Source organism: Anguilla rostrata, chromosome 14 (genome assembly GCF_018555375.3).
Source record: "Anguilla rostrata isolate EN2019 chromosome 14, ASM1855537v3, whole genome shotgun sequence".
Taxonomy (NCBI): Eukaryota; Metazoa; Chordata; class Actinopteri; order Anguilliformes; family Anguillidae; genus Anguilla; species Anguilla rostrata.
Window position 1 is genome coordinate 927,122 of NC_057946.1, and position 24,452 is coordinate 951,573.

Here is a 24,452-nt window from a genome sequence, read left to right on the forward strand (position 1 = left end):
CAAAAATGTTTTTTTTTTTTTTTTTTTAATAGTTATGGGAGAGGTTGGAAGAGGAAGGTATACAGAAGGGTGCCTTACCCCAAGAGGACTGCCGCTGTGTGATCTAAGGACACACCTTGCTACCTTTCTCAGGTAACTTTAACAGTAGACGAATATGCTGCTTCGAAAGCTGGTTTGTCCATCATTCAATTGCTAAAACAGATCAGCATTAGACCCACAGAAAATTATAAGCAGGATGTTTAAATACAAGCTCACCAAAACCTTCACACCCTGCCGCTCTGCACTGCTCACCAAAACCAGCCACTCTACCACAGCTTATACCGCTCACCAAAACCTCACCACAACCCCACATTTTTAACACCTTGAGGCAACAGTCAGAAGGACGGAGGGGAGATTAAAGTGGTCTTTTAATCTCGTAACTCTCACTGGCTCCCTTATCTGAGGAGAGGGCAAGAAGTGCTTCCTGTATCTCTCTGTTTGTGTGCGCAATGATAACTTATCACCAGCCACAGACGCTGCGCCAGATTGCAGCTGAGCCCAGACTGACCCGGAGGTCAGACAGCAGAGCCGCCATCAGCGCTAGGACACGAGCGTGAACCCGCGCTCGCGTGTACCGCTGTCAGTAAAACCCCAGCATGTGCAGCCTGATATGCAGTTCTGAGCAGTGATCCATTTTACAGTTTCCATCTGTTATAATGCATATAAAACCCTATTATTACACACCAGCTCTGGGCCTCACCTGCCCAGGATACGAACACACCTGCTCACGTACAGACACACCTGCCAAAGTACACTCACCTGCTCAGGTACAGACACACCTGCACAGGTACACTCACCTTGTGTCGAACCCCCTGACGATGGCCCCCATGGCCCTGGCAGTACCTGCAGCAGCCAGACCTGCCACTCCCCCTCCAATGATGAGCACCTGCAGACACAGAGAGGGCACAATCAGAACCAGAACCACGCCGAGGATCAGAACCACAACCGCAACCACAGGGTCCATCAGAACCACAAACAACCACACCGAGGATCAGAACCACAACCACAACAACCATCAGAACCACTGTGACAAATGCAACCACATGGATAGTCACACAACTTCCAAAAAACGATAAACCTCAAGAATTCTCAATAATCACTTTCCCACTCATACAAATGCCTCATGGAAACTCAACAGTTTATTCAGAATGTTTAAAAAGATTAAAAAGACGACATGCTTTACAGACTGGAATTCCAGCTGCAGCTTTGTAAGAGTTCATTTTTGCTGAGTGTAAAAGGTTACAGCTGATCCCAGCAGGGTAACAGCTGATCCAACATGCATGTCATTCATTCACACCAGGAGTGCATTTGTTAACAGTTTTCACAGAATTTCAGCAGTTTTTGCTTCATTTAAGGGTAAAACGTACTCATCACAACAAAAATGTGTAATTTATTCACATCAATGCACTTTTTTAGCTACATAAAAATTCACGAACTTGGCTGTTAGCCAGTTAGCTATGATTAAGACCTGCCAGTTACCATAGCTACCCCCATGATCGGTTTTTGCTGGTCCTAGCATCCTGCCAAAACAGCCAGTCTGACTTTGTCATCAGGAGAGATACCATACTTTACAACCATAATTTGGCCTGTACAGTTATCTTAAGACTGGCCTGGCTGTACAGTTATCCTAAGACTGGCCTGTACAGTTATCCTAGCAGCCTGCAGATTCATTTCCCCACCCAAGGAAAGCCCCTCCCACAGACAGGCCCAGCCAATGAGCTCGGCCAACCGACAGCCCCGCCCACAGAGAGCCCCGCCCATCCCGTACCTTTGCAGGGGGCACCTTCCCGGCGGCGGTGATCTGCCCGGTGAAGAATCGGCCGAAATGGTTCGCAGCCAGCAGCACGGCCTTGTAGCTGAGAGAGAGAGAGAGAGCACCAGCCAATCAGCCGCTACCATCCGGTAACCCTCAGCACCCGCCGCAAATACCGCCATTATTTACACTGAGGAGGCCAAGCGCTCGCTACCACGGCAACAGGGAGCCAATCACCTGTCCAGGTGTTCCTCTCGCTTATTTTCAGTTTGGCTCGGAGAGGAGCGCCATCAAGGCCGTGTTTCCCCCTCCCGCCAGGAATCCCATAAAGCAAAGTCAGAACTTCACATTACATTTTCTGTTAAATCTACATTTTGCCTCAAACCAAACAGTAACCACTAATTGGTCTGAGACAATTTATTTAAGTTGTCCAAAGAGAACGGACAAAGGAAAGGGGGAAGAAAGATGAGAGAAAGAAAGAATAGGGAAAAAAGAACTGTATATAAATGTCCTATTATAAAAATTCATAAGATCGGATATACAGTTTGTGACTTAAAAACACATTAACTTAAGTGATTACATCAAGCATCTGGAAAGATTTTGCCCAAACAGTTCCTGCTCTAGCTGCAGGATACTCCGCTGTGCATCTCTCTAGGACAGAGACAGAGTAAAGGTCAGGCTCCCATACGTTACACACGGGGAGGTTCAGGCTGAACCACAACAGCAAAACGTTTTTCGTTGCACAACAGGGCATTACCGGCAGCCACCTGCGATCCATCAAAGACCCAGCCTGGAATCATCATCGAGAGGCAACAGAGGGGATGTGTATTTCACAGTTAGTGACTCCAGTGATGCCCTGTCAACATCCGTCCTAATCTTCCTAATAATCGAGCACTCCCAGAACAGACAGTACAGGAAAGGCTGCTCCTAACAATCCCTGACTGCTTAATGGACGACAAGAGAGATATCTGTGGCCATCTTCATCTGGAATCTATTTAACCCCTCTGTGAAAGAGTTTAAACCAAAATGCTTCCACATGCCTGATATTTATATCTATATGTTTTTAAATCAGATCTGAACTAGTGTAACAGGTTTGCACAGCCTTTTGAGAATCTCAGATCCCGTTCAACTGCAGCACAAGAGACTAAAATACAAATCCGCTTAGTTTATTTTATTTTTTTAAACAGGTGACTGTATGCATCAGTGGTCCTCAGTCCTGGTCCTGAAGAGCTGCTCTGATCAGTGGTCAGAGTTCAAACAAACACTAATTTCTCCTGGGAACAGCCCTTAGCTCTCCAGGGGGTAAACACACACCAAAATTTGAAAAAGATTAAGGAAACAGTTTAAGCAATGGAACAATAACCAGTCCAACAATGAACCATCCAATGTTGCACACCGACCCTTTTCGGTTAAGGCTGGACACCCCTGCTATAAAGCCTGTTAACAATAGCAACCACTGTGCTTACAGTAACAGTTAGAGGCTGTAGAGCACGTTAGCAGTTCTACCCCCTGTGCTAATACAAACTGTATCAGGCTGTATAAAGCGTGCTAGCAGTAGTAGCCCCTGTGCTAACGATAACAGTAAGAGGCTGTAGAGCACGTTAGCAGTAGTAGCCCCTGTGCTAACAGTAACAGTAAGAGGCTGTAGAGCACGTTAGCAGTAGTAGCCCCTGTGCTAACAGTAACAGTAAGAGGCTGTAGAGCATGTTAGCAGCAGTAGCCCTGTGCTAACGGTAACAGTAAGAGGCTGCAGAGCATGTTAGCAGTAGTAGCCCCAGGGCTAACAGTAACAATAAGAGGCTGTACAGCATGTTAGCAGCAATAGCCCCTGTGCTAACATTAACAGTAAGAGTCTGTAGAGCACATTAGCAGTAGTAGCCCCTGTGCTAACAGTAACAATAAGAGGCTGTAGAGCATGCTAGCAGCAATAGCCCCTGTGCTAACATTAACAGTAAGAGTCTGTACAGCACGTTAGCAGTAGTAGCCCTGTGCTAACTAACATAAGAGCTAGAGCACGTTAGCAGTAGTAGACCCTGTGCTAACATTAACAGTAAGAGGCGGCAGAGCATGTTACCAGCAGTAGCCCCTGAGCTAACTGTACCAGGTTAGCACAGGGGCTAACCTGTTAGGTAGCCCGGCGATGGCGGTAGGCTTACCCGGCGATGTTGGCCATGGAGCTCAGGGCGTCGTATCCCTGGGCGATGGTGACGCGGGGCACCTGGTCCATGGCCAGCACTGTGGCCCGGCGCTGGGACAGCTGCTCCATCAGCTCGGGGTTCTGGGCCGGGTAGATGAAGCTCACCAGGGTGCCCCCCTCCTTCATCAGCTCCACCTCGTGCACCCCCAGCGCAGGGTTGAATATGGGGGCACGCACCTGAGCAGGGCCAATCAGAAAACCAGCAGGGTCAAGGCAAGAGCCAATCAACAACCAGCAAGGTCAAGGCAAAGGCCAATCAAAAAACAACAGAAAGGTCAAGCAGCAATGACACATCGACATTTACTTCTTATTACATTTAAAGGCAGGGCTGCCCATCCCTGTACCTGGACATCTACCATCCTGCAGGCTTTCACTCTAACCTTCACAAAGCACTGCAGCTGGAGATCTGCTTAAGCTACTAATGAGTAAAATCCAGTGTGCCAATTTAAGGTCGAAATGAAAACCTCCAGGAAGATCTCTAGGAACAGGGCTGGTGAGCCCTGATTTAAGAGAGTTGAGACCCCCCACCCCGCCCCCCCTCGGTCCGGTACCTTGACCAGCACGTCCGACGCCAGCACGTCCTCCGTGCCCTTGATGGTCGCCCCGGCGCGGGCGTAGTGGTCGTCGGAGAATTTGGCGGCGTCCCCGGCGCCGGACTCCACCACCACGTTAAAGCCCTGCTTGATGAGGGCCTCCACCCCGGCTGGGGACAGCGCCACCCGCAGCTCATTCTGGAACACCTCTCTGGGCACACCCACCGTCAGCTGCTTGTACGGGATGCCTGGGGAGGGGAGGGGGGGGGCAGGGGAAGCAGGGGAACACAGGGCTCGAGAGTCAGAGGTGTGTCTTAGAACTCAACATTTAAGAGAAGTCTGTCTGTCTAATCTAACTGTGTTTAATGTATCTGGTGTGGATGCCAATGCAGTGCTAGATATGCAGTGTGCTTTTTTACCCCGACCCCTCTCATCCCCTGTCAGAACCCACTCTGAGGGCGTATCTGTGCTAAACTTGGGTAAATGTTTAGGGTGTATCGGGGCCAAACTTGGGTTACAGTTTAGGGTGTACCTGGGCCAAACCTGGGTCACAGTTTAGGGTGTGCCTGGGCCAAACCTGGGTTAGAGTTTAGGGTGTATCTGGGCCAAACCTGGGTCACAGTTTAGGGTGTACCTGGGCCAAACCTGGGTTAGAGTTTAGGGTGTACCTGGGCCAAACCTGGGTAATAGTTTAGGGCATGTTTATGGCACACTCAAGAGGGTCTGTGCTTCAGCAGGCTTGTATAGTAAAACTGAGCAATAAATGCAATGCTGCAGCTCTTCACTCAAAATGGCTGAATTGGCCCAGAACACAGAGATAAGAATAATCAAGCGTGAGCTCCAATTGTGATAACTGTAATCATGCGTGTCTACAGATAACCAAATCCCCGAAGATAAGATGAACTTGTAAACATGTAATGAGGCAACAGGGACGAGCAAAACTGCAAAGTATGTAGTGGCGGGAGAGGGAGGTTTCCTGAACACTGAAAGGGTGGAGCTAGAATTTACTGTCATTCACTCGGAAGAACCAATCAAAAGGCATTGCTGTCCATGTCAAAGCTTCATGTGTTTCCAGTGAAACCTATTACAGGGCTCAGAATGCCTCACTCTCATATCCGAATTTAGCACAATGTCTGTCTGTCTTCCAGCAGAAACACAGTTATGCGAGCTCAGGAAACGCTGCTGTGTAGCCACAGAAAAATACGTCTGCTTGGTTTTCACAATCCCTGCTTGCTTAAGGCACCTTGAGTTCACACAATACAACCACCTCGTACACCTTTCCTACTAGACACAAGTCTCAGCTAAAAATAAAAAGACTGGCACATATTGTGGCCAACGTCAGCTAAATAGCGTTCAGTTAAAATGACCTTTGACCTCAGAGACTCCTGTTCAAAGCACTGAACCGGGGAAGCGCTTCTCTATCAGCTATAAGCAGAACACCACACTTAACACTTCTGTAAGGTTCACAGCACTGTACTGCATGGAAAAGGGGAAACTCCAAACAGATGAACTCTCTTAAAGTTTGCACCGCAGCAGTTACAGAAGTGTGTGTGTGTGCGTGTGTGCGCGTGTGTGTGTGTGTGTGCATGCATGTCTGTTTAATGCTTCCAATCGGCAGAATCTGGGGCAAAAGAGGATGCATTATTAAGGTCTTCTGTCTTCAAGGCTTGGTGGAAGCTCACCCCACCACCCCACCACACCACACACATACACACTCATACATACACACCCCCCCAACATGCCCCTCCTCCGTATAGGGACAACAGAGACGTGAGCACGAGGGAACAGATTCTCCACCCGCTCAGATGCAGCACTGACCACTTTCCAGAGGGTGTGAGAACGTCCTCTAATCTGACCCCCTTTTTAAATGCCCAAGGGCGGACCCACATTACACCAGCTGCAGGCTCCCGATTGGTTCATTTTCAGTTCGGGACCCAAATCTTAAGAAAAACTCCAGTTCACAGGCTCACAAATGTTTTCTGACATTTCAAAAATATTTGGGCAGTCAGCTCGAATTAGTCAGGTGTGCCGATTCTGTGTTTCAATTCCCGTTGACCAATCAGGAGGTGGCTCTGTGTGTGACGTTTTGCCCGCTGTGCTTCTGTCGACTGTAACATCATGTGACCCGGTCGGGAGCTCATAGTCCATCCGACCGGCTGTCACAATCTGAACAGCGTTAAGTGTGAGAGGGCATCTGATCTCCCGACATCGTAACCCGTGAGAAAATCGTATAATGTACACCCACCCGAAGAGAAGATTCCTAAAGCTAATTTTACTGCCGCTTAGACACACTGTAAAAGAAGGTCTGGGAAGATTCTGGGTTGGGTTTGGGTAACAGCAGAAACCCAGAGTCTCGACTTCAGTGTGGCATCACGAGACCCACCATGGAAAATTCCTTCACACCCTGGTGTGGCGATGAGGGCGGGGCTGGAGTGTCTGTCACACAACACTCCGACAGCCCAGAGGAGCCGGGCCCTAAACACTGAGCTCCAGGAGCAGGGCGGCCATCTTGTTCCCCTCTGCGTCTTTGTACTTTACACAGTGAACACAGTTCAGTCTCAATACAACCTACAGGTGCTCTGAGGACGGATATCTTTGAAAAGATCGGGACGATGTTTAGTACTAGAACACGGCACATTTCAGTGTTCTATTCTAGAGGACAAAGGGTAAAGTACTGAATGTAGTAAAAATGGATTCTTCAGACAACAGCAGGTTCAGTCTAGAGCGCTCACAATAAGACCAGCCCAGGACGGAAAACATTAGGCTTCAGAAGAAGCAGGAATCAACAGCCCTTAAAAAGCACCCTTCCTGGCCTGACATACTCTCTCCTACAGCGCGTCAGAGTCCTGCTATTCCCCTGGTCATGACTTCCACTCGGCAATCTGCCAGAAATAGAACCGGACAGCTGTCCTTATCACCCCTGCAGAGCGCACACACACAACAAGGACAGCGGCCTTTAATGGCAGGGTTCCAATCGAGCGCGTCCAGCCGCCCCCAACCCCCCACACGTGCATGCTGGGAGTCATTCACCACTCAGGGCAGCAGGGGGGCAGCGAGAGGGGGGGCAGCCGGGGCAGCGGAGGGAAACGTTATGCAGCAGATGACTGCTTTGTCCTCTACCGCTGTTCTGTCCTCTACAGAGTCCTGGGAAAAGCACTCTGAGGTGCGACTCCGAGCCGGGGGAAAGACAGACGTGCTGTTGTGCCCACAAGCAGAGGACTAAACACAGACTGCACAGGAACGAGAGCTCACGTGCCCTAACAGCACGGCTCAAATTCAGCAATAAAGACAACAAAGTAACGAGCAAAGTCAGGAAGACCAAAGCCTGCTTTCCCCACAAAGTCACTTCAGCAAGAATGTCAAACACGCCACAGTGAACATTACACAGTATCGTAAAAATCTGCCATATGCATAAAACGTATCGGCTGTGCGTTGTGTTCCAGCATTGCCTTTCTCAACAGGACAGCTGACACACTGCCCAGGCAGGTGCCACTCCGGGCACTGGTGCCCGCTCTTCCCTGGCGGGGGTGTGTATCCCCAGGTGGGGGTGTGTATCCCCAGGTGGGGGTGTGTATCCCCAGGTGGGGGTGTGTATCCCCAGGCGGGGGTGTGTATCCCCAGGGGGGGGTGTGTATCCCCAGGTGGAGGTGTGTATCCCAGGTGGAGGTGTGTATCCCCAGGTGGGGGCGTGTTACCTGGCGGGGGGGGGGGGGTGTCTTACCTGGCTTGGCGCAGCGGGCGAGGCGCTGCTGGGTCCTGAAGTAGCGCTGGCATGCGGTCCTGGCAGCGCTGGCAGCCTGCAGCCGGCCAGAGCCCAGTCCACATAGCACCGGGCTGGAGCAGCTGGCAGCCACCACACGCAGAAGACTCGCCATGGAGCGGTGCTGCCGGAACAATCCGCCTCCTGCACCCAGGGACACACAGAACAGAGCACTGAGACACACACGCAGAGACACACACAGCACTGAGCACGAGTCTATCCCAGCATGCCTCAGTGTATCCTAAACACTGACTCCTACCCTCACCAGCTCCACTGACCTCTCCCACACACACACACACACACGAAGGTGAAACCTGCAGGCAAAACCTGTTACCTACAGAAGAATGCACAAGGGCACTAGGACATTGTGTGTGTGTGTGTGTGTGTGTGTGTGTGTGTGTGTGTGTGTGTGTGTGTGTGTGTGTGAGTGTGCACGTGTGGGGTGGGGGGGTGAGGGGATTGACTCCTTCACCCTTCTCTCTAATCATTTAACAGAGCTGTCTGTCCTGTTTTCTTCTCCTGTGCATTATGGGCTTTCCTACTCTGACTCACTGGGAGAACCATTACCCTCTTCAGTAAAACTATCTCCCAATTTCTGCACACCTCTCCCTCTCTTCTACCCCCACCCAGCCAAATCCAGCTCACACAGTGTGCACTGTAAGCAGTTCAAACAGTTAAGGACTGTCGAGGAGTAAAATCACCCTGAAACACTAGCGCCGAATTTGTTTATAGGCACCTTCGGGGCAATGCATCCAAAATGACAGAGCAGCAGGGTCATTAATCTGACTCGTTCAAGTACATTTCAGACGGCAACGGTTCCAGAGAGACCGTAATATTGATTTACGAGCACAACAAACACGGGCAGCGAGCTCTTCTCTTTAAAAATGGCTGAAATTCATGCCATGGCTTTTTTTAGTAACACGCCGATATAGCAAGTGCCCCACATAGCCTACGCATCTCCCTCTACCTCAGACAGAGCAAGATAACAGCATTCAGGGCCAGTTAAACATGCCCTAAATGAAGTATTAAAGTACTAAAGCCTTGAACCTAAAGCCACATTATCTTGCCTGGCCTGAGCAGGATGGCTCGTTCCCAGCTGTCAGCAGCGCACAGAAATAAAAACCAGCTGCGGTTTTCTCACGCCTCCGACGCCTTGTCTGTTTCTGTCGCCGTTTCGCTTGCAGTTGTTCAGTCTTTGCACAAATCTCTCCTGTAAGTGCAGCCCACGCCCGTGCTCTCCTTCCTCTACTGCACAGCAGACTCAGCGAGCCAGCCAAAACAAGACGTCAAATGGGAGGTCATGAGACGGTGTGAACGCGAATGAATAAAATAAAAAGTAAAACAGCTAGACAAAAAAAATGCCTGGGGGTGGGGGGTGCTGCCCACGTGCACCGCTTTGAACCGGGGTGATTTCATAACTGTAATTTTACAACCAGCCACCTGTGGTTATGCCACTCAACATAGCAATGTCCTCATATTATTTTTATACAACGTCATATTTCACGCACACCCCGGAGGATTTAAAAAAATGGCCAGCTAAATGAATGAAAGCACGCGCGTTACCACGTCAGCAGACACAGAAAGCAGAAGAGTCTGCCTCGCTCCCGAACGGCTCGCGCTGCTGGAGAATGATCTATCTGGGATTCAGTTATCTATTCAGTTTACTACGAAGCACCACCTTAACTGCAGGGGAATGTATTGTTTGCAAATCACCCTAGAAACCATGCATTTGTTGTTGGCTAGTTTTCAGCAAGCATTAGCCTGGTAGCCTAGCTTAGGTTTCGGAGAGGAGATTTTAAAGTCATTCACAATAAAGCCCGCCATTATTAAGTAACGTAATTTGCTTGACTGCCTCCCATCTGCCAGGATGACACAAATGTTAACGTAAGCTGTTTATCTGGCTTGGACTCTATCAACAGCAAATATGACCCCACATTTACTACATAGCTGGGCACTTCATTCAACCCTACAGTCACAACAAAGGCAACACACGCTAAAATAGCCCGTTAGCTCGTTAACCGGCAAGAAAACTGAACGCTACAAGCCAGCAAGACAGCCCAGCAATGTCGGGTTATTAAACCGCAATTTTGACAAGACATTCCATTGCAACCATTACTTTCGATGTTTTTGTTAGCTAGAATTGAACGGCTGGCACGCAAAGCCGCGGCCGCGTTTCCGAAACTCCGCTTTTCGGAACAACGATGTAGTCGGCTGCAAATTATACCCCCACGGTGTTATTCGTCTTTAGACTGCCAAAGCAAAGAGCTTTCTCTTGCATATTTACACACACGCCAAAAACAAGGAGGGATCATTGACTAACATTACTGACCTTAAATTATTAGCAGGAGACTGAGCGGCGCGTTCACGCGTACTACTAGTCGGGCTAGCCGGCTACCCGGAAGAAATCTTGACGAATACGTTCACATCACATTTTCTGGGTCATACGTTTCTGTTAGGTAAGCCTGTGAGAAGACATTGTTCAGAAGCAGATCGCAATTATTGACCTCATATTGTTTTTATATTTAAGCAACGTCAAGTTGTTTTTCTAAGCCTTATCATGTAGGCTATGTGATAATATATTATTCAGCTTGCATTTATAATATGTAAGAATGTGTATATGCAATTAAGCCTTACATCAAGGGAAAATAATGTTTGGCACTTAAATTAGAATGGGAAATTTAGTCGTGAAACGTGCACGAACCACATACATCGGTCAACAAATCAACTAGATTTTCAAATGGAGTTGGATTCTATATTCCAAAGTTACTACGATCTTTACTTCACTCTAGTGTGTTTTTCTGCACCTTGAACTGATGCACTTGTTCGTCGCTCTGGATAAGAGCGTCTGCTAAATGCTTGAAATGTAATGTAATGCATGTCAGCATGCCTGTAGGCTACGTATTACACTCAGGAGGTTAAACGATTCTGAACTGTGACATATCATTTCAACTGCACGATTTATTACCGCAAAAGCTAAATGAATTGGTATCTTGCAGTATTAATAAATGATTGTAGTCGATTAAGATTAAATCAAACGTAATCATGAGTAGTCCTATTGCTGAGCTGAGGGACAAAATAGAAAAGCCTTTACGCACTTTTATGTGTAAGGTTCTGATAGCTAGATCGTATAACAAGGTTACATATTATTCTAAAAGCAGTTTACGGTTACTATTAGTATTGTTATTATTAGACTTGTTATCACCATCACTGGGAGAACAAATCGGAAATAAGGCCAACGCCAACTGCTCACACACTCCGACCCACTAGTAGTCGCCAGGACATTCCCACCACTGAATTCGGCCAAGCGGTTGCTCAACGCCGAAATTGTTGGCCAAGAGAAGCGTTGTTGTTGCAGGATATCGCGCGGTCAAGTGTTTCCGATACAGTAAAGATTTGTAAATAAAGCGAATGAGACAGGCCAAATCTATGTGGAAAGACGTTCCAGGCTAGAAACGGTGTGCGGTTAAAATAGTTCTTTCCCCAGCATAACTACTGTGGTGATTCGAATGGTACCGGCCTGGTAAATAAGCCCTGTTCGCGCGCTGATATGACAGACAATTTTGATCGGGCGCCCGGGGCGGGTCGGAACCGGTTGAAGGCTAACAGTCCCGGCCTCGGAGAGCAGGACGGCGGGCGGCTCCCAGAACCAGGCGACGGAGACGCCAAAGCAACGTTCTTCAATCATCGTGAACCGCTAAGACAGCCGCGGACGTCACCGCCTCTGGCGGACAGCAACAGTTCAACCGGAGCTGGAGGTGTGACAGAAAAAAGCGATTGAAATGCTCACATGCTTGCTGTATCTGGTCTAGCTGACTAGACAGGCGGATATTAGCCTAATAGATGGCTTGCTAACGAGCTGTGGTCGAACGCTGTGTGATTATATGTAGATCGATTTGTTCATTCCCATTGGGAATGGCGGTGCTTGACTGCGAACCAACAACTGATGCTCACTACTTCGCTACTCTGTGTTGACATTTAAGAGCATGATGAGTCTGTTTGCTTGCTAAACAAATCTGACAAAAGAAATAGTCCTAACGTACCGTCGCTGAAAGTGCTTGTACAGTCAGGTTTGTTAGCACAGGTAGGAGAGGAGAGAGCTGGAGCGCTAACTAGCCAACCTTGAAATAGCGGATTGCTTGCTTGGCAGGTCAGACTCTGGGAAAACGTTATTTGAATTTAGCTTAAATGCAATGGTTAACCCGCTTAGCTGCCAAAGGTATTTTGCTAGTCATGTAAGTTACAGGTGAAGCTATATGGGCTTGTACGCTAAAATTAATTGATGTCTGAGAAGAACGTATGTGCACGTTTACCTAGTGCTCCTGGTGAAATCGCACCAGTGTGCATTGCAGCGCGTTGTCTTGTGACCCATCTTTAATATGCTGCCACAACACCTTTCTGCAACTGGGCCTTCAATGCCGCTGCTTAAAAATTTAATTGTGAAGTTTATTAGCCAAGTACTGCATGGAAATACGTGCGTCATTTTCAGCTGTGTTGCTGCTCGCTGTATTTATAACTTGCTGGCATAGGTCCAGGTAAAGCGATCGCAGCTGTCAGGCAGAGTGACACCGGCTGGAAGAGCATGACAGGAGCACGTTTCGCCTTGTCAACGGGCCCGGCCTTAGCTTTAGCGATGATGTAATGTCACTGCGCTGGGACACCGCGCTCAAGGTTCAGTTCCCATGCCACATCCAGCAAGATAGCGCTCGCGCCTCTCGTAGTGGAGTGAAAACGTCATCAGTGTGTCAAGAATGGACCCTGGTCCTTTGCATTGGTTGTCCGGTTTGGAGAATCGTTTTAATTTCATTTTATGTATTATACAGGAAAAAGACATGTATACGCTAACAAATAATTATTTAAAAAAAAACGTGAGTCCTACTCGGCACATTTTCTGGTTTGTTGTGGGTTCCTGTCCTGCCGTGATTAAGGAAGGGAGAACGAAGGATAAAGGAAGGAGAGAAGTGGAGAGAATAAATGATAGATTAAGTAAGAATAGAAGAGAATAAATTAATAGCGCTACACTCAGAAATAGATAAAGGAAAACTGTGGAAAAAAAGAGATGATGTTGTAGGTTAGAGAAGAAATGTATAAATGAAAAAATAAGGCAGCAGAATTGTTATAAGTGTATCTTAAATGCTCACGACTCTTTCTATCATATTTTTGTAAATTTTCTGAATGAATAGGAGAATACTATTTTGATATGTATGAATTTCATTCAATGAAGTTGACAGTACCTGTGAGGAGCAGATGTGTTGAGGGTCAGACGGAACGTTACCTGCAAGGAGCAGATGTTTTGAGGGTCAGATGGAACGTTACCTGTGCAGAGCAGATGTTTTGAGGGTCAGACGGAACGTTACCTGTGAGGAGCAGATGTTTTGAGGGTCAGACGGAACGTTACCTGTGCGGAGAAGATGTTTTGAGGGTCAGAGGGAACGTTACCTGTGAGGAGCGGAACGCTGGCATTGAGACGCATGTCCTGCGCCTGTCCTGTCGCACGTGTTGCAGGTGACAGACGAATAACCAAAGCTTCACACTCGTCGCAGAGCTCCCGCAGCCCTGCAGCCCAGAAAGCGCAGGCCGGCAACTCCCTCGCCGTCAACTCCAGCCTCTCCGTCAACGCCCCGGAGTTCTACCCAAAGAATTACACCCCTTACCAGGTGAGGCAGGCGCACTCCTCGTACTGAGTTAGACGTCCGAGATGGAGTCTTTACACACACCTTGTACTGAGTTAGACATCTGAGATGGAGCAGACTGTAGGGCGGAAGAGTGGTTTGTATGGAGAAATAAGTTCCCAACCCTCTTCCTGGAGAGATACGGAGTCAAATTCAAATTCAAATTCGAATGCTTTATTGGCATGACATATTTAAAAATATATATTGCCAAAGCGTAGTGATAACAGTAATTAACTACAGTAAGAATATATAATTAAGAAGAAAAAAGAAAACAAGCAGCAACAACAATAACAGCATAAATGATAGGAGTCTTTACACGCACCTTGTACTGAGTTTGGTGGTGGAGCAGACTGTAGGGCAGAAGACAAACCCTGTTCCAGTAGAGCTACAGGGTCTTTATGGGTTTTGTTTTCAATTTTCAGCCAGTTCAGACCCAGTAAACCAGGTGAGGTGAGGTGAGTTAACCGTGTCATCACCTGTGTTCATTGGTCGATTAAGTGCAGCGTACCAGCGAATAGCAGAAAAGCGTGCCACTCTCCAGGCCCAGGGTCGAGGACCGTGTGGTGTGGGATGAATGGTCTGTGTGCTTTTTCTGATCCCAGCCTCAAGTCAGGTCAAACAAACTGCTGCAAACTGCGGAGAGAAAGTGTCCATAGCCATTACTGTAGCTTTCTGTGACTAATGCTTTTCCCAAATGCAGCCCAGTCCAAGCCTGTTTGGGAATGCAGATTGTAAGTGTGGCTGCTGCTGTATTAACTGTAGGCATAAGTCTATTCCCAGTCTGTCTACAGGCCTTAAGACACTGTGAAATGTGACCCCTTTGTATTTTTTGACCATGTTTAGCCAAAAGAACTTATGTGGGGTCATATAAGTCTGCTAATGGCTCTGGTTGAGTTGCCATAATTTGGCCCACATATACATTGCTGAATGGATTAACCCGTGTGTGCGTTACTTTATAAACCCCCTTTGTATGAGTAGCTATGAGAAGCAGCATTCGCTAATGCTCTCTCCTTTTCCTGTTCTTGTCTGTTGGCTGTGAAGGATTTGCCGTACGATGATGGCTCGGACGGTTATTACCCAGAAGCCACCCTGGCAGAGCTGGTGCAAGAGTATCTCAATCACCTGAACACCTCGCCCGCGTCTTTTGAGCTGGAGATCGAGGCCATTACCGCCAACCTTAACGCCTGGGTGATCGCGGAGGAGACGCTGCGTGAGCTGGTGGAGCTCATCTACAAGCAGGTACGAGCGCACCTGAGCAGGTACGAGCTCATCTACACACAGGTAGCGTACCTGAGCAGGTATGAGCTCATCTACACACAGGTACGAGCTCATCTACATGCAGGTATAAGCGCACCTGGTGGAGCTCATCTACACGCAGGTGTGAGCGCTTCCTTTGCTTAAAAACTCAGGTCCGAATGCAGCCGTGCAGGCTTCGGTATTGAGTGTGTTGTGGAGAACATGTCAGCTCTAGAGCTACCTTAAATATGGGCGGTGCCAGGAGGGTGTGGAAGTGTGTCACTGTGTAGGAAGTGTTTTTGGAGTACTTCCTGTCCCCACGTTGACCCCATGCTTTTGTCTCTTCTAGTCAACGTCTGTCCCAAACTTCGCCTACACGGGGGCGCGACTTTGCAACTACCTGTCGCATCACCTGACTGTCAGCCCACCCTGCGGAAATTTCCGGAAGGTACTTCTCGAAAGGTCTGTTCCTGTTTGACAGTGTCAGCCCTGTTACTCTGTTACTCTGTTACTCAGCCCTGTTACTCTGATACTCAGCCCTGTTACTCTGTTACTCAGCCCTGTCACTCTGATACTCTGCCCTGTTACTCTGTTACTCAGCCCTGTTTCTCTGTTACTCAGCCCTGTTACTCTGTTACTCAGCCCTGTTACTCTGTTACTCTGTCCTGTTACTCTCATACTCAGCCTTGTTACTCTGATACTCTGCCCTGTTACTCTGTTACTCGGCCCTGTTACTCTGTTACTCTGCCCTGTTACTCTGTTACTCTGCCCTGTTACTCTGTTACTCTGCCCTGTTACTCTGCTACTCTGCCCTGTTACTCTGATACTCAGCCCTGTTACTCTGATACTCTGCCCTGTTACTCTGATACTCAGCCCTGTTAATCTGTTACTCAGCCCTGTTAGCCCTGTTACTCTGTTACTCAGCCCTGTTGGCCCTGTTACTCTGTTTCTCAGCCCTGTTAGCCCTGTTACTCTGATACTCTGCCCTGTTACTCTGTTTCTCAGCCCTGTTACTCTGTTACTCAGCCCTTTTGGCCCTGTTACTCTGTTACTCTGCGCTGTTAGCCCTGTTACTCTGATGAGGTGAGAACAGGAATGAAGCAGAATCTGTGGGGTATGGGGTAATGCTCGCTGGTCTGAGCGTGCTCGCTGGTTTGAACCCCCCCCCCCCCCCCCCCCTCTTCGGCCTCTCTCTTTGTGGCAGGTGCCAGACTGAGTATGAGCAGCGAGCCCACGCGGTGCAGGCTGATGACCTCACACAGAAGCGCTTCCATTCCTACGTGCTCTTCCTGGGAGAGCTTTACCTCAACCTGGAGGTGAGCTCCCATCTGCTGGCCCGTTGCATGCATTACAGGCAGGCAGCACATCACATCACATCACATCACATCACATCACATCACATCACATCACATCACATCACATCACATCACATCACATCACATCACATCACATCACATCACAGGCTTCTGTCACAGCGCTGGATGCGTGTGAGCTGGATGCGTGTGAGCTGGATGCGTGTGAGCTGGATGCGTGTGAGCTGGATGCGTGTGAGCTGGATGCGTGTGAGCTGGATGCGTGTGAGCTGCATGCTGGCGCGTGTTTCTGAGTGAAGCGCGGTCGTTTCTGCGCGCGTTGGCGCGGCCTGCAGTCTGAGCGCTGGCCCGTGTCCCGCCTCTCAGGTTAAGAGCCGAAAGGGCCCGCCGTCCCGCGCGGAGATCCTGCTCAGCGCGCTGAAGGACCTGGCGGACGCGCTCCTCTCCAACCCGGTGGACGGGAACCTCATCTGCGCCGTGAAGCTGCTCAAGGTCAGTGCCCAGAGGAGCAGCCTCCTGAGCAGCCTCGGATAAAGGCGGAGCAGCCGAGCAGACAGGATGTTAGACCAGACGTTAGTTACATTTCATCGTGTTTTAGCGTGACTCCTCTTTGACACTCATTAAAGTGAAATGAGTCACGTTTTCACAAGAGGCGACATGGTTCAGAAGGTGAGAGTGGTTGTCTGGCAGTCGGAGGGTTGCCGGTTCAAACCCCGCCCTGGGTGTGTTGAAGTGTCCTTGAGCAAGACAACCCTAACCCCTAACTGCTCTGGCGAATGAGAGGCATCAATTGTAAAGCGCTTTGGATAAAAGCGCTATATAAATGCAGTCCATTTACCAAAAGGGTTGTTGCTAAATAGCTGCAGCGCTGCTTCAGCGTGTCTCAGCGCTCTTCTTCGTCTCCACAGTTGACCGGCTCCATTCTGGAAGACGCCTGGAAGGAGAGCGGGAAGTCGCACATGGACCAGCTGATCCAGCGGATCGAGAACATCGTCCTGGATGCGTCCTGCAGCAGGTAGGGGGCGCTGTAACTGCCACCTGGGTGCAGTGCCCTGTACAGCAGGTAGGGGGATTTGTAACTGCCACCTGGGTGCAGTGCTCTGTACAGCAGGTAGGGGGAGCTGTAACTGCCACCTGGGTGCAGTGCTCTGTACAGCAGGTAGGGGGAGTTGTAACTGCCACCTGGGTGCAGTGCTCTGTACAGCAGGTAGGGGGATAAGCTGAGCTTGTGTTTGTGGCTGAGGCCACTTATATGTATCATGTAATGTGTCACTTTTGCATGATAAATCCTCAAATTATTCGCTGTGGGTTTAAGGGGTTTGTTTGCGAGCAGAATTGTTGACAGAACTGTTCTCTGCTAGTTACCGGCATTAGCCTGGGGAATGTGATCTTATGTTTGTGCAGCTGAAGGTTGTCACAGGTGATGACCTCTCCATTGTTCTAAAAACCAGTGTTTCCTGGTTGAAAGAAGCAGGGGAAATCTGTCATGTGAGCTCTGTGTGACCCGCTGATCGCCGGGGGCGGGACCTTATTAGGGTTCACAGGCCCCATGATGACCGTTTCCTGTCTGACGGCCTGTGTGACAGGAAGTGGCTGGTGCCTGGCGATTTGCATGTGCTCTTAAGCGCGGCACAGATCAGATCAGAAACCGCAGGCGAGACGAGAACAGCCGGTTCTTCATTAAAGGCACAAATGTGAGGAGTTCACAGAGTACAGTCGCAGTAGTATAGCAGCGGATTTAACGGCTGCCTCCGTAGCGGGTTTGTGGGTGGGTGGAGCGGGACTCTGTAACGCAGGAGGTGGTAAATGTCTGCCGGTGTGTTTAAGGCTCGGTGCGTCAGAGTGGGCGGAGCTCAGAGCTCATCAGAGCGCCCGTGTGATCTGACGCGCCCTTTGGCTCCGCCCCCTCCTGCAGGGACGTGAAGCACATGCTGCTCAGGCTGGTGGAGCTGCGCTCCAGCGACTGGGGCCGGGTCCGAGCCTCCGCCTCCTCCAGCGAAGCCACGCCCGACAACGACCCCAACTACTTTATGGTGAGAGAGTACTGCCGGAACATTCCGCACACCGCCGGCGCGCACCGCGGCATCCTGCTGATCTGGGCACGTGCGCGTTTCATGCACAGTTTCTAAGCAACCATTTTCTCTCTGCAGACACTGGTTCATTCACATTTTCATTCACTCCACACACATTTTTCCAGGATGAGAGCCTGATATCTAGAAGATTGCTGTGTTAGAGTTGGCACATTTTTAAATATACCAACGTGGACAAATCAGTTTACCATTAAAACCTGATTTCAGGGTGAAGGGGTCAGTTTCAGGGTGAAGTGTGAAGTGCTAGGTGCAAGTTTGGTGTTTGGTGCTAGGTGCTAATTTGGTGTTTGGTGTTATTTTGGTGTTTGGTGCTAGGTGCTACTTGGGTGCTAGGTGCTAGTTTGGTGCTAGTTTGGTGCTAGGTGTTAGTTTGGTGTTTGGTGCTAGTTTGATGCTTGGCGCTAGGTGCTAGTTTGGTGTTTGGTGCTAGTTTGGTGTTTGGTGCTAGGTGCTAGTTTGGTGTTTGGCCCTAGGTGCTAGTTTGGTGTCTGGTGCCAGGTTGGTGTTTGGTGCTAGGTGCTAGTTTGGTGTTTGGTGCTAGGTGCTAGTTTGGTGTTTGGTGCTAGGTGCTAGTTTGGTGTTTGGTGCTAGGTGCTAGTTTGGTGTTTGGTGCTAGGTGCTAGTTTGGTGTTTGGTGCTAGATGCTAGTTTGGTGTTTGGTGCTAGATGCTAGTTTGGTGTTTGGTGCTAGATGCTAGTTTGGTGTTTGGTGCTAGATGCTAGTTTGTTGTTTGGTGCTAGATGCTAGGTTAGTGTTTGGTGCTAGGTTAGTGTTTGGTGTTAGGTGCTAGGTTAGTGTTTGGTGTTTGGTGCTAGTTAGTGTTTGGTGTTAGGTGCTAGATTAGTGTTTGGTGCTAGATGCTAGTTTGGTGTTTGGTGCTAGATGCTAGTTTGGTGTTTGGTGCTAGATGCTAGTTTGGTGTTTGGTGCTAGATGCTAGGTTAGTGTTTGGTGCTAGGTGCTAGGTTAGTGTTTGGTGCTAGGTTAGTGTTTGGTGTTAGGTGCTAGGTTAGTGTTTGGTGCTAGGTGCTAGGTTAGTGTTTGGTGTTAGGTGCTAGATTAGTGTTTGGTGCTAGATGCTAGTTTGGTGTTTGGTGCTAGATGCTAGTTTGGTGTTTGGTGCTAGATGCTAGTTTGGTGTTTGGTGCTAGGCATGCAGAGTTTTGTTTGCGCAGTACTGGCGTCGCCCCTCATGCCTGTTGCCCCCCCCCCCCCCTTTGCCCTCAGAACGAGCCGACCTTCTACACCGCGGACGGCACACCCTTCACCGCCGCGGATCCAGGTGAGCGCTCGCCCACACGCCCAAACCAGGGGCTTCTGGGATACGCTGCATCTTCTTCCTCGTGTTTTTACCTCACTGTTTCCAACCGACTTCTGCCATCTTCTGTCTCCTAGAATACTCTGAAAAGTACCAGGAGATCCTGGATCGGGAAAACTATTTCCCCGACTTTGAGGAAAATGGGAATGAGGAGTAAGTACCCCTGAGACAGGAGATCTATTCTAGTCATGTGAACCTCTGAGTGCACACAAGCGCAAACACACACACAAGCACAAACACACACGCACACGTACGCATGCACGCACACCACAGCTGCAGATGCGCTGCACACACTGCACTGCTGCAGCCGCACTTACAGCCACGCACGTATGCATGCACGCACGCACACACACACGCATGCATGCACACACGCACACGTGCACACACTCAGGAAATACACACACACGCACACACAGGCAAGGCTGTTCAAATGTATTTTGTTTTTCCACTAGGTTTTCCATAGCAAATGGCCAGGATACCCATGAAATTATCTAACCTCTTAATCTACAAAGGCATTAAAGTTTTTACCAGCGAATGTAATTTTAGAAAGTTTTAGCATGCTGGATTAGCTAGATGGTTACCTGCTTGATAACAAATTTGGTATACTTGGGCACATTGCTTAAAATGTGATGTAGACAAGACTAACAAATATGTCAGCTTGGCAAGATATAGTATATGTTTTTTTTAAATAAGAGACAAATACTTTATAGCTATAGCCATTCTTAAGATATTTCTACCTCCGCTTTTAATGCCAAACTTTTCAATATGCTGCATAAAATAGAAGGGTGTTCCTTTGTCTCTGTGGAAAAGAAGGTACAGGATATGCCCATATAAAGAATTCATATACGCACAGTCAGAGAGGCAACCCGTCCAATCCATTCATTTTCATCTTGTAGGATTCTATGAGAACAGCACTAGAATGCAAATGACCCATTTCATTGGAATGAGACGCCTACACAGAAGATCTGTAACGTTTTGGCCCATTCAAAGCTAGCATGCTGGGTGTGGCCGTGCTATTCGAGCGTTCTTGCCATGTTGCATGCAAATCGGATAAAGGTGAACTACACTGTACTCGGCTAACCTGCTAGCCTGCGGGTCCACAGTGAGCCAGAGGTTATGTAGAAGCTACAGTCAGGTGCACAAGTGTAGGGATGAAAATGTGGCACAGTGTTTATTTCAGTTGAAGCGTCTTCTTGCTGGACAATGCTGATGACGTCAGTGATCCATTTACACGCCCTGTAATCCAAACCGCCCTGACTGGCTCCACACATTGCCAGACGGTGAACCAGCACCCTTAGCGTCTGTGGCTTTGAACATGAGGCGTGCTGCGACTCGTTCGAACCTGGAAGCCAAGCCTGGGGAAGGTTTCGGCCGTGGCTAGGAAGCAGACTGACTCGCTGGGTCAGGCGCATGCTGGCTTTCAGGCCCTGGGCCTAGTGGTTGGGGGGGGGGGGCGGGGGGGCAGGTGGGCAGGTGGAGAGGGGGGTACCCAGGGCCGCTCGCCCTAATACTTCAGAGCACAGCTCCATGCCCCTGATTGTGATTGGTCAGCAAACCGACAGGAAGAGGCTCATATGGGCTTTGCTCCCTCGCTCGCCCTTTTGCACCCCATGAGTGAGCGAGCCTCTGACTGAACCTCCGCTCACTCCTTCATTCGTGAAACACTCATTACTGGAGAATTTGCCTGAAACCAAAACAGTCTAATTTGTTAAACAATTTTAAGTTTGGTTTTGGGTTTGGCCTGCTGTGTACTGCGTATGGTTGTTCTGTTCGTCAGCTTTAAAATATTTAAATTGTGTTTCCTGCTTTAAAATGTTTCCAGAGTGAGTATGATGGAAACTCTTGGACTCATTAAGTTTAATTGCTCCATGTATCCAGGAGGGGGAGCCACCGCCTATGTTTTTATCCTTTGTTTAAAGAGAAAGTGTACCTGAGATAAAAAATTTAAAAAATCTCCTATCCAAAAGACCTGGCCAAGATGCTCAAGTGTTGTCACATATGCATCAGTACTGGAATTATTTTATTTATTTTTTTAAAGTAACATTAAGATTTTTTTTCTTAGATATTCTGACGTGGATGATGAAATGGACCCGGAGATTGAAGAAGCGTTCGAAAAGTTTTGTTTGGAATCAGAAAAAAGACGGAAATGAAGCCAAGAGGAGGAAATCTGAAGAGTAGACTAGCACAGATAACTTTTTACGTTCAATCTGCTGGAATGTTCGCTGCTGTTTTCAAAAAAAAAGAAAAAAGGAAGAAAAAAAAGAAAAGCAAAAAAGAAAATATTACGAGGTTCAGTGACATGTTTTATGTTGCAAGCTTCAGACATTAAACACCTGTGTGCTTAAAGTCAGCCCTTCCAGGACCTTTCCTTTGCTTTTGACCAGAATGACAAAATGGTGGACGGACCTATTCCGAGGTCTGGAGCCCTGGCCTTCTGCATAAGAGACTGCAGGCTATGGCCTTAGCCTTACCCTGTAGTTCTGCATAAGAGACTGCAGGCTATGGCCTTAGCCTACCCTGCAGTTCTGTATTAGAGACTCAAGGCTATGGCCTTAGCCTACCCTGCAGTTCTGTATAAGAGGCTTGTGGCTCCAGGTTATGGCCTTAGCCTACCCTGCAGTTCTGTATAAGAGACTCAAGGCTATGGCCTTAGCCTACCCTGCAGTTCTGTATTAGAGACTCAAGGCTATGGCCTTAGCCTACCCTGCAGTTCTGTATTAGAGACTCAAGGCTATGGCCTTAGCCTACCCTGCAGTTCTGTATAAGAGGCTGGAGGCTATGACACTAGCCTACCCTGCAGTTCTGTGTAAGAGGCTGGAGGCTCCAGGTTATGGCCTTAGCCTACCCTGCAGTTCTGTATTAGAGACTCAAGGCTATGGCCTTAGCCTACCCTGCAGTTCTGTAAGAGGCTGAGGGCTATGTGGTGTTAGCCTACCCTGCAGTTCTGTATGAGGCTGAGGGCTATGTGGTGTTAGCCTACCCTGCAGTTCTGTATGAGGCTGAGGGCTATGTGGTGTTAGCCTCAGGAGATCTTCTCTCCGATCCACATCTGGAAAAGGTGCTTTAGCGGAAAACCGTAGGATTCAGAGGCCAAAGGTGTCGTACAGAGACCCCAGCCTGGAACACCGGCCCATCCAGTGTGTAGCCCGGGCCTTTCTCCGCTTCCAAATCACGATTCCATTATTCTGCGCATTTACAAAGGTGCGTCAGAAACGAACAAGGAGCTTCAGTGATTCAACAAGGAACCGTAATAACACAAATCTGTTTATACCGTAGTGTTTATCTTTTTCTCTGGAGGGGATACATTCAGCTGAACCAATGGGAAATGTCGGTTCCTGTGCGAGTACATATTTATTGTCGGCCACAAGGGGGCATAGTGGTGCCCTTCTTACAAAGGAAGACTCAAACCCGGTTTGAAGAGTGAAAGAGTTCTCAAATCCAACCTTGTGCCTGCCAATGCTTATGGGACTTAAGTACAGGTTTAGACGTGGGCAAAATGTAGTGAAACAGAAAGCAGAAGGCAGAAAAGTCCCTGTGGCCAGGGGTCAACTAAATACATCTCTGTATAACTTATAACTTTTGCAATAAATGTATCCCATGCAAAGGAATACATTTTGTTCCTCCAGTTTATTTAAATGTGATTTACATTATTGTTTGGCTGCAATAAATTCTTTATAACAAGAAAACTGATTTGAACTAATTTTTTTTTGTATTTCTGTATGTTCATATCCCTCTTCTAGTTGGTTATTATGTGTATTTTATTAATGGCATGGCACATAAACATTTATTGGCTAGGCTGTATGCTTTTTTTCTACGATCCACCACCCGTATTTGATGTGTTTCATTTTGTAAAATAATATTTGGTCATATTATATTCACTGTTTAGAATATTTTTCAGGATGGTAATGCAATGGATTCTCAACACATTCTGCACCAGTATTTTAGAACCTAAAGAACACAGTAATATTGGAATTCGCTCTGGTCTGGAATTCTGCTGGGAAATGGGACCGTTTCGTATTGGCGGGAAGGAGGCCGTTTCCGTGCCAGTGGAATTCCCTTCATGTGACAGAGAAAGGGGAGCTCTGGGGTGTGCGGATCGGCAGTGCCAGCCTTACTGCGTCTGAGGTCATTTGGTGGGAGGATGACCTCACTGTTCCATCAGATCCTTCACAGGCTTAATCCCCTTTAAGGTTCATGACACACTATGCATTCATCACAATTAGCATGAATTTGACTTTCCAACACTTCTTAAAAATCAGGTTTTATTATATTCCTAAAATCATGACAGTCAAGGCTGTCTTAATACAGGCCTCTGGCCGTATTTTTCTCTGGAAGTGAAAAGTAATGACAAGTGTCCGGTAACTGTGCTGTCGTTTGATCTTTTATCAGAAAAGTGCTCAGAAATAGTTATCAGGGAGCAGATTTTACAGACAAGACCTTCACAAGAGGCCGATGGTGAGAGCTTTCTGGGAGCACGTGCTCTTTCAGATGGTTTCTGGGATGCATTTTTATTCTAAATAAAACCAGATTCCCTAAGTAGGTCA

The 24,452-nt window shown here is 48.3% G+C and overlaps 2 protein-coding genes across 4 annotated transcripts in view; one reads left to right on the plus strand and one right to left on the minus strand.

Annotated features, from left to right (window-relative positions):
- Window positions 1-10,744, minus strand: part of nnt (nicotinamide nucleotide transhydrogenase) — a 39,933-nt gene extending 29,189 nt beyond the window's left edge. Inside the window, exons 1-6 of one of the 3 annotated variants that reach the window (XM_064308837.1) lie at window positions 10,612-10,744; window positions 8,244-8,426; window positions 4,541-4,770; window positions 3,949-4,166; window positions 1,808-1,895; window positions 837-925 (exon numbers count right to left, since the gene is read on the minus strand). In XM_064308837.1, the coding sequence (XP_064164907.1) occupies window positions 837-925; window positions 1,808-1,895; window positions 3,949-4,166; window positions 4,541-4,770; window positions 8,244-8,397 (779 nt within the window). In that variant the 5' untranslated portion in view covers window positions 8,398-8,426; window positions 10,612-10,744. Of the gene's footprint in view, window positions 1-836; window positions 926-1,807; window positions 1,896-3,948; window positions 4,167-4,540; window positions 4,771-8,243; window positions 8,427-9,349; window positions 9,769-10,506; window positions 10,529-10,611 lie in introns of those variants that run through there. The other 2 variants (XM_064308840.1, XM_064308838.1) reach the window with 2 other exon arrangements.
- Window positions 10,745-11,568: 824 nt separating this feature from the next.
- On the plus strand, window positions 11,569-23,594 carry LOC135239852 (polyadenylate-binding protein-interacting protein 1-like). Its single transcript, XM_064308841.1, has 11 exons — window positions 11,569-12,037; window positions 13,785-13,936; window positions 14,993-15,190; window positions 15,537-15,649; window positions 16,392-16,503; window positions 16,867-16,992; window positions 17,409-17,515; window positions 18,416-18,533; window positions 19,818-19,872; window positions 19,986-20,061; window positions 21,971-23,594. Exons 1-11 carry the CDS (start codon window positions 11,830-11,832, stop codon window positions 22,056-22,058), a joined length of 1,353 nt encoding a protein of 450 aa, XP_064164911.1. The 5' UTR covers window positions 11,569-11,829; the 3' UTR covers window positions 22,059-23,594.
- Window positions 23,595-24,452: the final 858 nt, after the last annotated feature.

Bases quoted from the DNA above. Each gene is read 5' to 3' on its own strand.
- LOC135239852 (XM_064308841.1), top strand. From the start codon at position 11,830: ATGACAGACAATTTTGATCGGGCGCCCGGGGCGGGTCGGAACCGGTTG. The intron at 15,191-15,536 runs GTACGAGCGCAC...TGTCTCTTCTAG, and splicing joins TGGAGCTCATCTACAAGCAG to TCAACGTCTGTCCCAAACTT. The intron at 19,873-19,985 runs GTGAGCGCTCGC...TCTGTCTCCTAG, and splicing joins CTTCACCGCCGCGGATCCAG to AATACTCTGAAAAGTACCAG.